The sequence below is a fragment of the Vanellus vanellus genome (genome assembly GCF_965231255.1).
Source record: "Vanellus vanellus genome assembly, chromosome: 7".
NCBI classification, from domain to species: domain Eukaryota; kingdom Metazoa; phylum Chordata; class Aves; order Charadriiformes; family Charadriidae; genus Vanellus; species Vanellus vanellus.
This window is the reverse complement of record NC_138912.1, coordinates 39,857,124-39,873,344: the sequence shown is the minus strand read 5'-3', so window position 1 is coordinate 39,873,344 and position 16,221 is coordinate 39,857,124. Positions and strand designations below refer to the sequence as shown.

Genomic DNA, 16,221 nt, shown 5'->3' with positions numbered 1-16,221 from the left:
TCAGGAAGAAGTGACACATTTCAGCATTTTGGGTCACTGTCACCTTTGCACCCGCAATCCCCGTTACCGGGTTTTTGGAGACCGGTCCTCGCTGCCAGGCCGGACACGGGCACTCCGCTCCCCCCCGGGGTACCTCTAGGCCCTGATCAGCTAACGTGGGGTAACCCAAGGGCACGGCACGGAAACCCGAGAGGCACTCACCGTTCCGACTTTCTTCATCAATAGGGACTATTGTGGCCGGAGGACCTGTTCTGGCCAATTTGCAATCTATAAAAATGAAAAGAGAAGTTATTTCTAATTCCAGAGGGAGTGTTTTGGGGGTTTTGTTGCTGTTTTTAAAACAATTCAGCACGATCAGTATACTGAAGACAGGTATTCACTTAAATATGATGTACGTACGAGCTACAACTATTAGCTAAGTTATGCTCCCAGAGGATCAGTATCTGAGCTGTTTGCCGATCCCTTACTCAGATAAACTTTACAAAGCAAGGGAAAATCTGATGACAGAGGGTTTAACATCTCAGCTTCTGATCCATATTTAAAGCAAACACTTAAACCAGCAAAAACTTAATACAGTTTGTTCTGTTCTCTCTTACGTGAGCCTTCCTTTTCCACGTCATGAACACACGCGCACTCCGAATCGTCACCACACACCACAGGTCAATGGCTACACTATAAACCTGTTCCTGTCTTGCTCTAGAGATACCGCCAGGGATCTCAGTGCAGCAGAAGTCCTTCAGGACAGGACAATGGTAATTTAACCCAAAGAAATAACAAAGGAATGATTAAAAGCTATAAATCGTAATTAAAGCTTCACAACAGAAACAAACATAATTTGCATTTAATTGCAACAAAAGCATCTAATTAAAGAGAGTAAACAGAATTTTAATAATGTTCTAAGGAAAATAAAAATTCAAAACAGACGAGCAATGTTCAGGAAGTTACGTTTTGCCATCTTACCCTCGTATTGCCAGTCTGGAGTCAAAAGTTTAGAGTCATCAATGGAAGCAGAGCAGAATAACGAAAGAAAATAAGTAAGATTTGGTTGGTTTACTCAAAAGAGAGGTTCAAAGACATAAAGCAGTACATGCAGAGCTAGCAAATGCATAGGTGTAGTCTTAAAACATATAAAAGCATGTATACTACGTGTGATGACTGCACTTTGGGAACAATTTGGTTTTCTACATTAACTAGAAGAAAAATATTACCTCTTAAAGGCACAGAGAAATGAAAACTTAATTAAGCAGCACTTCTCATTTTCAAAGAGCCTCACAGTACCACTGAAACAGCGTGAGAAGAGACAAGCACTCTCCTTCCCATCTCACCATGGAGAAGTGTATATGAGACCGCAGTCCACATTTTAAAGTCCCTCCCCACACGGCCCCGGCCACATAGATAATTACACCCTATTTGTAATGGCAGCTTCTAATTAGTTTCTAGCCAAGGAAAGAAATGCTGGAGTATCACTGTTTGGTTTTTTTTTTTTTTTTTTGAGAGGTCTAAACGCTTTACCCAAAAATCCCAACAGAAAATCATCTGTAAATTAAACACAAGAGCAAGCTGAGGTAAAATGCTATTTCCCAGCTTACGCTAAAATTTACACATCCATCGACTTCAAAAGAATTGCGCTGCAGCTAATTACAGACCATAATTACCCCAGCACAGACAAGACCTATGAAGGAAGATCAAAACAGTGAAGTATTTATTCAGATCTCCGTTTAGGTGAAGCCTCTAAAGGACATCTCCGTGGTGCGGTAATTTCCTCTGGCAACGGCTTTGCTATTCAGCTCATGAGTTCAACTGCGAGACCAAACTTCTAAACACCAAGGGTGAGGACTGACAGCACGGCGTTCCTCGAAGCTGTTAATATTTATGAACAGCCTGAACGACACCTGAATTAATACTAATGATAATACAGTCACACTCTAATTACTTCCTTTTTTTTTTTTTTTTTTTTTTTTAAACAAACAGGCAAACCTTGCTCTGAAGGTAAAACACAGAGCGCTTGTGTGGGTACTCCTTACACCAGTGACACTGCTCGGAGAGCTTCACAAACCCACTTGGTCCGCTATCCTAAGCGGTCTAAATAAAATTGTTTCATGAACAAATCCTCAGGACTTATTCCTTTTATTCTTGCACGCTCTAGTTTGATACATAAAAATTGAATATTTTCTGAATACTTTCAGCATTGAAATCTGGACAGAGAAGGTCTCAGAGAAAAGGCAGGCTATACAGTTAAGTTCAGCGATTTGCAGAGGATTTTTTGCAAGTGTGAGCAGGTGAAGCAATACAATTTATCGTAAGATAAATTTCAATTAAAAGAGGAGATGAGACCAATAGGCAAAACTATTTCTACAGCTAGGGGAGAAAAAAATAAACCGGATGTGTAGCAGAAATCTCACTGTGGACTACCCTCATGGCACCAATAAAAATTTCTGAAGAAATGTGTAGTTTTATTGCATAGATAAGAGTGTACAGATTATTTCACATGATTTCAGCCATGGTAGTACCAGCCAAATATCAGACTGTTTTTTTAAGATACCTGTCACCTTTCCCTCCCCTTCCCAACGACCAAACCTGACGATGCCACAGCCTCATTCAGTTTCACGTTCATCACCATACACTGAACACATACATTTAAAATGGGAGTTTTACACAATTTTCCAATTCAAAGGGAGACAATAATTTTGATTTAAACTTTGAAGACGAGTTACATGTTGTAAATATGAGTTACTTAAACTAAAGAGCAATACCAGCGCAAAAACCACAGTGAGTGCACAGAAGAAATGGCTGCACGCTGCCCACAAAGTTAAAAAGGACATTTCCAGCCTGAACATTCGTTTTTTTCTTTTGGACTGGCAGAGAAGATAGATCCTGCAACACTCTTCCAGAGCAGAAACAGCACAGAAATACAGTCTCAGCATTTTTGAAATATACCTTTATTTGCTGATGAAAGGGATTATATGAAACGCTCCTCAGCAATATTACGAGATGTTTTCCCCAAGTTTTATTTAAATGTTCCTCCAGAGAAAGTATTTCAGCAGTAGCAGATTACTTTATTCAACGTAAACAGGCATGGATAATTGCAGCACCGAAGGTGACTTACGAAGGAAATACAAGCCTTTACTTCCCCGTTCTTTTGTTTTAAAGTGCCCTATGTCTGATTGCAGGCCTCGGGATAAATCTATTGGATATTTTAACTGTTCCAATTTCACACTGCAGATTATTACCCCAATGCTGACACGCACTATACTAACAACTCAAAATTGCAATAAACCCCCTGCAATTGCTGGGACAGGAAGGTTTCTTTCCATCACGTAGTTTCTCTGAAGAGAGGCTGCGTGCCCCGCGGAACAGCAGCCAGGCGCGGGGACCACCGTGCAGACCACCGTGCAGACCCAGGCTGCCTGACCCGTCTCACCGACGGGAGGAACCTCCGCTCCCCCAGAAGCGCGGCGAGAAGCGACGCGCTGAACAACTCTCTATTCGTTCTACATTTATTTGCTCTTTCTCAACGAAAAGCAAGTTGTCCTTCAAATTCCTGGGCATAATGGAGTAGTCATGGAAGTCAAACCACGCTAAATTGAACATGCTTTAAGAAAGGCAGAAAAGGCACTACATAAATGATTTTTCCCTATCTACAGTTTTCACGATGTGGTTTATGTTTAAGCAGCAGTGCCAGTAAATGTAATCATGATGTAGCAATGCCCTCCTGCCATCCCGAGCACCTTACCGAAAAGGCAGCAGGCAAATAAAAGAACAAGCCATGAAGGCTTTCCTAAAAGCCTGCAGGAAAGCATTCTTGTTCCTGTCGTTAACTTTGCTGTTTTATCTGACTACTGCGTTTCCTTTGCAATTATATGACCAAGGCAAAGGCAGATAAATAAAGGGCCTGTCTCCTTGGGAGCAAAGTGAAAATCTATTGAACAAACTTCATGGAACAGTTACGTGGCTGAGATCCATTTGGTTTCTGATGGCTAATTTTCATTATTTTAATTTCTAATTATTTTTAATGAGATGGCTCAGAGAAAACCCTCAATCATTGTTCTAGGTAAGATGCTCGGCAAGGTCAAACAGGCTGAGCTGAAACAAACATAACTTGAATAGTTCCGGATTGTGCCAACGGAGAGCTGTCTGATCCCCTCAGCCTTGCCCGCTCACAGCCACTTCCCATCCACAGGTTACGTTACTGAGAGGACTTCTCTCCATTTCAAGTTCACAGCTAAAGTAAACAGAAACAGCTATAAAAACAAAACCAAACATTTGTATTAATGGGGAGGAGTGTCTGAAGTTGGCTGCTCTGATCATTCAATCATATGACTGCAAGGCATACAGCCGCATTGACTGCTCAACGGTTTAATAACGAAACTGGCTTGCCCCATGAAGCCTGATAAATTTGACTATAACCAAATGTCTCCCACAACATTTGAGAAGGGCTGCGTGTTCCCAATAACAGAGTACAACTTTAAGAAAAGATCAACAACTTAGTCCTACCATAACGTCAAAGACAGAAAGAGTTTTACACTGCCAAAAAAGGTAAGTGCGCTGCCCTGCAGGGAGCACAGCGCGCTCCCCTGGAAAACAAACAGCCAACCTGAACCCTTCTGGGAACGGTATTCTGTGAAATAACTGTTACCTCCTCCCAAGTGCTCCTGAAATTAAAACTGGAAAAAAAACCCACTTGAATATGCTAATCACCAACTCTTCTTCCAGCTGCTTCAGAAACACCCAATTATTACTCTAAGTTATTTTACATTTTTTCTTATATTCAGCTTTGATTTTATGTATTGAGATAAGTAGTTCTGTTTGGTTTTATTTAAACAGTCATAGGGAGTACAACAACAGGCAAGCTCAAAAAACCGACTCAGTTCCTAGCAGATACGCAGGCTGATTTAAAAAAACTTATTTAATAAAATTCTACTAACTACTGAAGGAAATTATTGTATCTGGTGGCAGAATAAAATTTCATTCTATGTCACCAAACAAAGATCAGACTCTAAACTTTAGCAGTAACTGCAGAAGGCTCCAGTGCTCTTCAGCATCAGTCCCTCACTTCCCCAGGGCTTCTCCCCGGGTCAGAGAAATCACACTGTGCAATTACTCTGTATTTGTGTTTCAGCCACTTTTGTTGTATTAATGAATTTCAGAACATTAAACTTAACACTGACTTAGTATTTGCCTGTCCACTTAATCCAAGCTGAAAACGTTTAAAAGGTGGTATGTGTGTCCCTGACAACAGCTCTCCTGTACGGCCGTGAACTCAAAGGACAGAATTAAGGCCCGACAACTCTGACACGCTGAATAAAGCCATACTCATTCAACAGGAAAAACTCAAACTGATCTTCAAGCACAGCCTACAAAAGCAATATTCCAAGAACACAATATTAACTCTTAATCGATTTTTCCTTTCTGTTCCTTTGTCCAAACTCTTTCTGAATCCAGGAAAGCGTGTAGCATCTACAACATCTTAGAACAAGGCTATTTTGAACCTAGTCACTGGTTGGTCATACGGTACCACCCCATCACAGTGCAGGAAGAAAAGGTATCCAGTCGTTCCCTAGTTACCCTCGATGTCTTCAATAAACCATTTTATTATACCTAAAATTTGCAGCAAACAATTTCAAGCCAGTTATGGATTCTGACCCACTTCAGTGACTTATGTGGTATGAATGACAAAAATGGTAACACGGAAAATGCTCATGAGGCGATGTGTGCGTTTTAATTTGGCCCAGCAGTTTGAATAACAGCGGCTGACGACGAAGCAGTAACGGATGAACGGCAAATGTGACGGGAGCTTTGACACCTTGACCCACCCCTGCAGTTTCTGAGGCAACTGTTCAACCAGGACACAGGATTTCTCTGAATGTTGGAATTACAGGCCCAGCTCTCCACCTGTGCTCTGCCCCGAAGGAGACGCTAAAGCCACTTTATTTGATACACGTGTCATTACAGAGAAAATCTTGGCTACTCCAACAACGAAATGCTGGGAAGTCAACCTCTGTAAGAAGGAAGCAGTGACAAGTCATTTAGTACTCCGAAAACCTGACACGGCAAGCAGCCAAAACTATTTTCCAGAGCCCGAAGAGCGGGAGCAGAGTTAGGGAAAAGCCTAAATGAACAGGCAGGAATTTTCTCTAGTACCTAGAGTGGAGCTAGAAGTCTAGATTTTTAAAGTTTTGCTTCTTCCCCTCTGGATGAGTATGCATTTTAATTTCGCTCTAGTGAGAATAAAACAAAGCAAACGCTCAACATGCGGCAGCGCTCCTTAGTTCAGCGGGAACAGGACGCACTAAGCAGCAGTCTTCATTTCAAGCATACTCTCTTCTTCAACTCTGACTCTTTCCAGTTACGTTGATAAAGAAAGAAAAAAGAGCTCGTGAAAGAAGGTTTAGGAAGTCAACGTATTTAAAGCTTCCCCCCCCCCCCCCCATTTCTTCTGCACTGTTAAGCAGATAAAACACTTGCATAAAAGTTTGAGATATACAGCGAGAACCACTAAGGTCCAGTCCTCAAGCCCGAGTCACTGATAACGCTGTGGCTACTCTAAATTAGAAATTAATAAGAAGCCGTTAACAAAAAAAGCAGAGACACGATTTCTGCCTGATCACTGACTGGAAATGAACGCCAGTTTGTGCGTGCGCCACGCCAAAGGCGGCCGTTGGAACAAAGCCAAAACACCTGCACCAAACTCATTCACCGAAACGTCGCCAGACCAGCAAGCGCCAGGGGGGGCAGGATCCCAACCGCCGGGGCGGCTGGAGGCGGCCCCGGCTATTGAGAAAGACTGTTTCACGAGAACCAAACGCTTCACAAAATAGGATACCAATGAATACAGTAAAACCTCAAGCCCGCAGGTTTTATAGATTGAAACTCCCAGCAAGGCTCTTGGGAGTTTGTGATGTGCAGGGAGAGTAAGGGCACGGTTTCCGCTTTATTTAAATTGGAGATGCAAGAAATGAAAGAGCTGAAATTCTAACAGTTTGTGGTATTGGCTGCGGTTAAAGCACCTCACGTTTAAATCTACTTCTGTTTTCAGATGCACTTTATTCTCTGAAAAGTCCCGATTGCTCATTAAGTAAACAGTCTTTTGAAAGAACTTATACTTACTTCCACGGTTTGGACTTCCACCGCTCATTCAGCAGGGAACGCTCAGAAAAAAACCCATGAAAGAGTCTCTCTAAACATCTCGATTTACAGCACGAGGTCCCTAATAAAGAGCTACATAGAACCATACATTTAAATTGAGTAACCAAGCAACCCAATTTAAGGGGAAAATGTCCTGTCTTGTTTCCTGTGTGACTGAATTGGGAACTACAGCTGTGCAATTTAGGATAAGCTTGGCATAACCTTTACATTAGCGGGCTTGGGCTACAGTTGCTCTGTATTGCAAATCGCATAAGAAGGGCTTTCACAGACTATTTTGAGCTCTTCCTGACAGACAGCTCTAATTGTAGAAACTGGGAAGGAACGACAGCGAGCTTGAGTTCGATTCAAACACATTTGTGACACTTCTTAAACCTACGCTGAATTTCTATGCTTTGATCCAGACTGGCTCTATTAAGCACTACTCAAATTCACAGCTCAGAAATTCAAAGACTCACGTGAAAGATGATCTAAATGTTAAAATCTGACAGCAGCTGAATTTGAGTTCGGTTTAAGTGAACGAAAAGTGAGGCTGACTAATAATCAAATACAGAAAGGACACAACCCAAATAAAGAGTACTACTGTAAACTCTCATTCCCACAGCCTCAGAAAACGGGCTCTTATACACAATATGCAACCTCAACAGCCAACTTATTTTGTAGCTTTTTCTCCATTCTTCCAACTCTTTGTACAGATATAATATATCTGTAAAGGGTTTGGGATGTGAAAATTGCTCTGCAAGTGCTGTGGATCTCTATTTTCCTTTTACAGCTTTAGAAAAATGCAGTACCATCCGTCTTTCAGGCAATATTCTTTCAGAGTGAAACAACTTTCCATTTTACAAGCCGTTTTGGAGCTGAGTCTTTAAAAATCATACTTGTGCCTGAAAACATTGTAAAACGCAGGAAAATATGATACTATGCCAAGTAGCACCTAAAATTGGTATTACCAAAAGTAATTTTTAAAGACCATTAAAATGCACTGGATGACTCGAGAATAGCTGTAATATCTCGAGAAGTGCTTAAACTTCAAAAGTTGACTTAAACCTGCTTTTAACCATTACTATGCACTGAGCATTAAAATTGCATGCCGTTCTCAATATTTTTGAAATTGCATTTTCCCTATTACCTGTGCGATGCATTTAAGACAAAAATTTCATACAGAAGGGTGAAAAAATGTTTAATATTTGGAATTAAACTGAATCCAGGTACTACAAGCAAATGTTAAAATCACAGCAATTTTAAATGCTGTATAAAAGCAAACATTTAACTACTGGTACAAGCAGCGTGGAAAAAGCAGTTAGAGATACTTGTAACCTTCCATATTGTTCAAAGTTCTTTAGACGCAGATAAAAAGGGATTAGCATTTATTAACTGAAACACAGGAGAGGAGAGTGCTAAACTGCCTATAGATGAGCTAAAAATATTTAGCCTTCCCTTGTTGCTTAAGGGTAAATTTGTGACTTTTAGACTTCAGGCTCAATATTAAGGTTCATTGCCACTGAAACCACATTTAATTTTCAGGCTTCTCATCTTCCCCTGAGCAGTTTCTCCCATGTCAGCCCAGGATTCTTTCTGTACACAAAAGACATGGAAAACATAAGTCTGTCTTGCACAAAACTGATCAAGATTAGCCAAGACAAAAAGAAAGCAGCATTAAAAGGAAGTTTAAGATTGAATTTAGAAAAAGAAAAAAAACCTCCATGAAATTTTGCTATATACACAAGAATACTTTCATTTTTTAAAGCAGATGTAAAATTTTAGAGTGTTACATTATGTGAATACCATTGAACCATGTTCTTGAGACTATGGTTTCAGTGACTTTCTTTAAAAAGCAGCGCTTTACAGAGTAGACTAGAAAAAGTTGTATTGACATGAAACCGCAAACTCCCTTTGGATTTTTAAGGTTATAACCCCCCCCCCTTCCCCTCATCCTAAACATCAGCAACGTTCACATGTTATCAAGGAAAAAACGAGAGGCAAGTTGTCAGAGTCCTTCGGTGGCAGAACAACAAGAAGCTGGGTTTGCTCCTTGGAAGTCACCTCTCCCACGCTGAGCAGCAGGTGCTGTAAATATTTCAATAGTTCAAGAAAATTCCGCTCGGTACCAGATGTGCCAAATCTACAGCGGGTAACCCACGCCTATCTCCACCGAAAACAGGCGGCGCTAATTAACCCGCCAGTTCTAGGATTGTTTATGTTTCAGGTAATTAACTAGCAATTTTGTGAACATTTACATATTGTTCCTATAAATATCTTTCTCATGACATCTCTAATGAAGTCAATGTTGATCAACATCTTCCTGTAATTTAATCAAGACATCAAGCAGCAGTGACAGAAGGTGAGGAAGTCGCTTTGCTGCTCGGTAAAGCAATACCCCGCTGCGCCCTTCACGGAAATGAAGGGAAGCAAGACAACTCCTTTGCCTTAAAGACACCCTACTCCTCCAGCTCCTTGAGTACTCACTCAAACGCTGCTAAAATTAGCCAGTCAAGAGACTTCCACAACTGCATCTTAATTCCAACAGCGCGGTACAAATTTTCTCCCTCTTTCTCCGTGGCAAACGCAATCCTGTTCTGGGAGGACAAGCTACCACCTCCTACAGCCACGGGACTCCGCTGGACTGTCCAGACACACCGAAGTATCCCCTATGCCGTCCCCTCTGAAACAACCATCTGCGCGACCTGGAGGTTTTCACATTTAAAACACAGACCCTGATAATGTGCCTTAACTAAATCAGGACTTAATCACCATTGAACAGTGTCTTGAAGTAAGACAGACAGTTTTGAAAGCACAAAGCTTTAGATATTTCACATAGAAAACATCGTGTCCAACGTTAGGAACCAAAAAAAGGCCAGAAAAGCCATAAAAGGGGCCCAAATCTGTTCTTAAGCATATTTCCAAGCACACATGTAGCAGCAGAATCCAGGAAATAGCACGTAATGATCTCACTACTTATAATCAAGTTCCTGTGGCTTCATAAAGTTAACTTATTTTTGCATAGAGGATGTTGACACATATCCACAGATGTAAAACTTAATTAAGCAAGGATCTGGAAAATGCTGCCCCGGCAGCCTGGGTGAGAAGGTACAGAGCTGCGAGCGGAAAGTGGGCTCCAATGTCGTGGATAGAAGGTCCTTTCCCAAAAAAAGGTTAAGGCATCTAAGATACCGTGCAGCTGTTACACGCCACCTCACTGAGTCACATCCATTTGCACATTCCTCATCCATGAAAAATGCAAAGTAATAAGACTTCACAGCAAGCGTCACCCTTTGAAGTATCTGTTTAATAAATTATGGTCCAATGGATTCAATAATTGAAGTCTGAACTGCTTTCTGCCCATCATAGATCCAGCCTGCGTCTAAACAGCCTGAACCCGAGTTAATTATAAAAGCAATAAGGACTTTAATGTTGAATAGCTACAAAGAGTTATTTGTTTTTCTTCTGGTTAGATGCACATTTTTGATACCTATTTTGTTGAGCAAAAAATGATGCGACCTTAATTTCATAATTAATATTCTTCCCATCTATAATGGTAATCATACCGGTTCTTACGTAAGTTGTACTTTGTCTTCCTGCTCCCGCAGTTTATTACTTACATTTCCAGGTAAAATCACAAGACATCTCTCAGTTCTAAACACAATTGGTCTGGAAAAGACCACAGGGCCTGGGGGGAATACAAAGCTTACGTGCAAAGTTAGTACTTTCTTCACTATTTCTTCAAAATGTATTTTAGAAAAAAACCTTTGGGTGAAAAGCATGAAGGTATAACTCAAGCCTCTTTTTTGAATCTTCTATTTAATACGCAAACTACAACCTGAGATGAAAGAACATGTCTATGGCATCACCTGTTACTCCTGCTAGATTTTCCATAATTATACTCGTGTTTGGAAAGCTTGGGCCCTATTAACTCAAAAAGGATTTGATAAATGTAAAAGTTAAGCCTTTTGTTGTCTTTGAACCAATTTAAGATTTATTTTAAGACATTTAAGGTTTTTAGGTATCTCCCCTATAAGCAGCTACGTAAGGAAAGAAGTATGGGATGAGACAGAGGACTGTTTGACCCGGTGCCCTTCAGCAGACAGCGGTCATTAGCACCCGTCTGGAGAGGATCCTCAAAACGTGCCAAGCACCCCCAAAACAGTGTTAAAGCCAAGCAAAGCAGCTGATGCTGGTGCAGGCGCTCGCCAAGCTCTAAACGCTAAAAGACTTCTTTCAGAAACTTATAGACTTTAAACAGGACAAATTTTTTTGTGTTTTGGGGTTTTTTTTAATAACACTAGTGAAAATAAAGTCTAAGCATGGTACATCTGCTGTCTGAAACCTTTATCATCAAATAACAGATAAACTGCAAAAAGAGTAGATACATTTCCGCTACATTGGAAAAGACATTTCATATGTCTTGCAATAAGACTCCAAACCCTCAAAATATTTACATCACAATTTTTACCTCCTTAGAAAACAGTTACAAAAATAAACACCTTATAGGACACGCTGATTACCATCGAAATCCCTCTCTGTCTGTCACTAATCTCTGGGAGAGTTGAACACGTGGAAAAAAAAAATATCTTTTCCTAAAACAGACAACAGTGGTACCCTCGTGCTTCCCAAGATACCAAACAGCAAAGAAATATCATAAAACCAGTTAAAAAAAATCTACTGCTCCTGGTGCTAATAATATGTAAATTTACCTGTACTCAAAATGCAACTTCAGCTTCTTATTGCTAAGACTATCAAAATTTCAATAAAAAAAAAAAAAAAAGAATAAGACATTTGATGGCAGAAATTCAGATTGAGCATCTGTTCTTGTACAGCTACGGTTCTCCGCAGTGCCTCTGCTTCTCTGAAAAACTAGAAGTGCCAAGGGGGTGTCAGCTCCTGCCCGTCACTGATCTCTCCTTCCCCTCCACATACATACGTACACGCAAACGCTTTTCAAAACAGCATGCCAGTTTTACATCAGCAAGGATGGGCAGCAAAGAAAATACGTTTTTTCTTAAATCACAACAATATAATAATATATTTGGACCCACGAGCTGCACAGAGGCCATCAGCAGGAGGACAGACGCGATGCCTCCAAGCCGGACTTGGTTTGATCTCTGCAGCTGGAAATACAGGGATATAGGTGAGCGTTCAAATTCTCCCTGTAAGGTTTCCAGCTATGAGCTAGCACAGAAAACAATCCCGCATATGAGACCGTGATCGTACAGATATTTCTGTAGGTTTAACAGGCATTCTGAGCAGCCAGCAGTGCCAAAGACCATTCCCCTCCTCCTAATCCCACTCAACCCTACTTTTTTTATCTAGCACACAGGCACTGATAAAGTAGCACACCTGACACAAAAGTACTCGGCTTCTACTTTGGACCCAGGCTGACTGTAATGGAGAGGCTGATTAATTTTATATTAGCCAGATGCACAAATGAAAATAAATGCCAAGCCATTGATGATACTGGAAGAACAAGCAGGTGGGATACTTTCTTTTCGTACCTCTCGTACTTAATCATCCAAAGGTTCTACCCGCAAGGACTGTCCGATAACAGTTGAGCGCAGCTATGGGGCTTTTAAATTATTATTTTCTATGTATGATTGTTCATGTTCTTTAAATATAAATTTGTATTTTTTGGTTTTTTGTTGTTTTTTGTGTGTGTGTGAGATTCCAGTTCAGTATAGGCTTATTTCTGGATAACGAAGAAAACAGTCATTTATCTGAAGCCATTCACTCAGTTTATCTTTCTGTGTCAGTACCTTCATAACTATTTTAATCATCAGAAAACAACAGGTTCACTGATTATATGGAGCAGTGTGAAGACCATGCCTGTAAGCATCTGGCTTTACCTGCAGTTTGTACACCAACCAATTCAAAGACGTTTAACATACAGTAGTCTCGACCACGTTTCTTTGAGCACCCAGAACATTATCAGCCACGAGGAGACTCTCATCGCCTGTTAATCACCACCTCCTTAGCAGGATAAAAAGACTAAGGCTCGAAGACAAAACAAAACAAAACCACTAAGCCCCTGGAGCTGTAAAACCACTAGCCCGTGCCACTATACCCACTGGTGTTATTAACTAAACAGATCAAACTGTAGATATGAGGAGCAATTGACTCGAGCAGCATCCCAGAGGCAAGCTTCTGTGTCTTCCTGATTAGCTTCATTCAATTATGCCTTCTTAATTGCTCGTGTGCTGAAGCTCATTAAAGGAAAAATAATATTGCTTCCTGCAGGTTTGTGCACTTGAGATTTCAGAAATGGACACCACTGGTGTACCTTTGAGATACTGTCAGGGAGATCTCAAAGAGCATTTCCAGCCCATCCCGAGCAAAGCAGACTGCTGGGTTTTGTGGTCGCAGGATCCTCAATCTCATAGTGCGGTCAGTGACAGAGTATTGCTTATTTTCTTCTAAACTACTGGTAAATTTTCACTTTAAAATCCCTCTTTTTTTCCCCCCTCTCCAAGATAACCAAAATTTGAGCGTTAAGGTCAACACAACAGCTCATAATTCTAACAGCACCAGAAAACAAACAGATCTATGGGCTTGTCTTTAGCTTCGTCGTGTGAAGCTCTAACTAATGAAATACCACAACTTCATAGACCTACATGGGACAAGCAAAGAGGCGGCAAGTTTTTTGGCAAGGTATTTTGTTCTGGGTTTATTCTTTGGGGGTTGGTTGGTTTTTTCCTGCATAGAAGACATACAAATAATCACGTTGATGCTCCTAACCCTATCTCTACCAAATGAAAGCATCTTCACATACTGTATTCATTACGTTTAGCGGGAACTGCAGATGCCCCATTTAATTGAACTGGAATAGATTTCCTATCAGAATAAACACACTTTGTGAGCATCTCATAAGAAATGCATCTTACAGAACATGGCATTTTAGTGAAGACGAAACTGTAAACAAAATCGCTATCAATAAGGACTGTAAAATAACATCTTTGACTGATTAATGTCTCCTACTGAAATTTCAGGCCATGAAAATTTGCAACAGTTGCATATGTTATAAAATACCAGATATATGGCATGTTCAAGTACAAATAATGTACAAGCACATTTTTTTCTTCACCCCCCAACGCAAAAACCAACTAGTAATGGGGTCAGTGGAACAGGCAGGTCACAAAATGTACCTACACACACGAAGAACTTCAAACTTCCACCTCTCATTTACAAAGCAGTACTTAGCAAATGAGATGGTATTCACAATATTTAAAAAAAAAAACAACAAACCAAGCCACATAACATCTTTTTCCACTTTAGCAACACCTGTACTGTAGCCTAGCTCAAAAAAAAAGGGCTCACATAACCCTTAAAATGCTTCTCAGTAGGGAAGCATCACAAATCTCTCTCTAGAGCCTCTTACCAGAAAATTCCTGTTCTGCATTGATAAATACTTCTGTCTTATATTTAGCACGGAAGACTTTATAACAAACTTCAAATCGTTAGAAAGCTAATAAAGAACAGTACCCAGATTTTTCTTCAATTAATTTTGCAATAAAAAGCAGTAAAGGAAAACTTGGAAGGACACAAAAAAAAAAGCACTGAAGAAAGAGAAACAGAGCTGAATTTTCTGACTTGTGTAATTGAAACTTTGCATCCTAAACAGAACGGTCTACACCAATGGCTCAAAAAGCCCTTTAGCACCCCTTCCTACAGTTTTGAAGCCAAAAACTTTGGGGAAAATCACAGCACCAGCTTGAACGTACCGGTTTTCATCTTTATACATTTACAAAACCTCAAGATAAAACACCAGATACCATGGGATTACAGCTAATAATAGTGGTACAAATCTCATTTCCAAATTGTAAAGCAGTCGTCCTAATGAACATCAGCTACAGGGAACTACTCCCCATCTCCTGAGGAGTGGGACTCATTTCATTTTAGAGGGGATTCATTTCTCTGCACGCACTACTAAGTGCTGACAAGGTGAGGGCACGAACACTCACACACGCATCGCCCAACTGCTGATGTTGTGTGAGCCTGTTCACAGAACAGACCGACACTGCAAGCGAGATTTATTTGGAGCTCCTACCGTCAGGTGTCGTATTGTTCATAACTATTATTGCCAAATAAACAGAGAAACAATTTAAGGGAATTTTTGAAAGGTGTCATTTACTGCAGTTTCATCTAATACTAGCCATTATCGCAGAATCACGTTACATGATTCATGTGGCAGAATCCCAATCATGTCAGGGGGGGAAAACAGTCTGATGAGTCAAGAATTATTTGCAAAGACGAATAAAACCTATTGTTTCTATGAAAGAAGATGGGAGAGAACAATATAATCACCACAGACTCATAACAATGTAACACATCAACTGCTCTGTCATCCAGTATCATCATCAGCTATACTATGGGGACAAAAAATAGTCCACTTTGTTTTCCTTTGGTGGTTTTTTTCCTGAAAACTTTCAAAACGTACTATGATGGGGTGGGGCTTTTTTTTGAGTAATTAATTTTTGTGCTGTGTTATTCCTTTGCAAAACCAAACAGAATAAAAAGCCCAGCTATGTCTCAAGAAACACGACCAGCCTGCATTGGCCAACCAGTCTCAAAGAAAACCACCAAACTACCATCGATACAACTTCAGGCAACGATACGTGCCTTGTTTTAAGCTTAGACCATCTGGAGGTTCAGATGAGACTTTTAATGAGGGAGGCCCCTAGCTGCTTACAACTGCATGCTCCTCTTTAGGACGCAACAAATAAGGCTTTTTAAAAAACCCAGTTTAGAAATAAACTGTGAAATTAGTCTCACACGAGATTTGAACACCAGGTCAAATAATAAGCTGTTCCATTATATATCCTTAAAGTCAGGGAACCACTTGCAGTACCAGAATTACATGTAGGCTGCTCATACCAATGATGTTCCAAAACAAGATGATACTCCTAACAGAAAACCCTTCTTGTCAGTATAATTGAGTAAATACAAACAGCTCATTCTAGCAAATGAAGAGGAACAATAATTATTTTGGTGATAACTTGTTTTTTTCAACAAGTAGTACCACACAGCACCATCTGACTTATTTTAAGGGACAAATAAATCAAGTACTTAACATTGCATCAGTATTTCCAG

At 40.4% G+C, this 16,221-nt stretch overlaps 1 protein-coding gene across 4 annotated transcripts in view; it reads right to left on the bottom strand.

Moving 5' to 3' along the window:
• PCDH15 (protocadherin related 15) overlaps positions 1-16,221 on the bottom strand; it is a gene marked incomplete at both ends in the record, with an annotated part of 369,409 nt that overhangs the window by 343,308 nt on the left and 9,880 nt on the right. For 2 of the 4 annotated variants that reach the window (XM_082486051.1, XM_082486049.1), the window contains 2 exons: positions 202-267; positions 961-975. In XM_082486051.1, the coding sequence (XP_082342177.1) occupies positions 202-267; positions 961-975 (81 nt within the window). The remainder of the gene's footprint in view (positions 1-201; positions 268-960; positions 976-16,221) is intronic. The other 2 variants (XM_082486048.1, XM_082486050.1) reach the window with 1 other exon arrangement.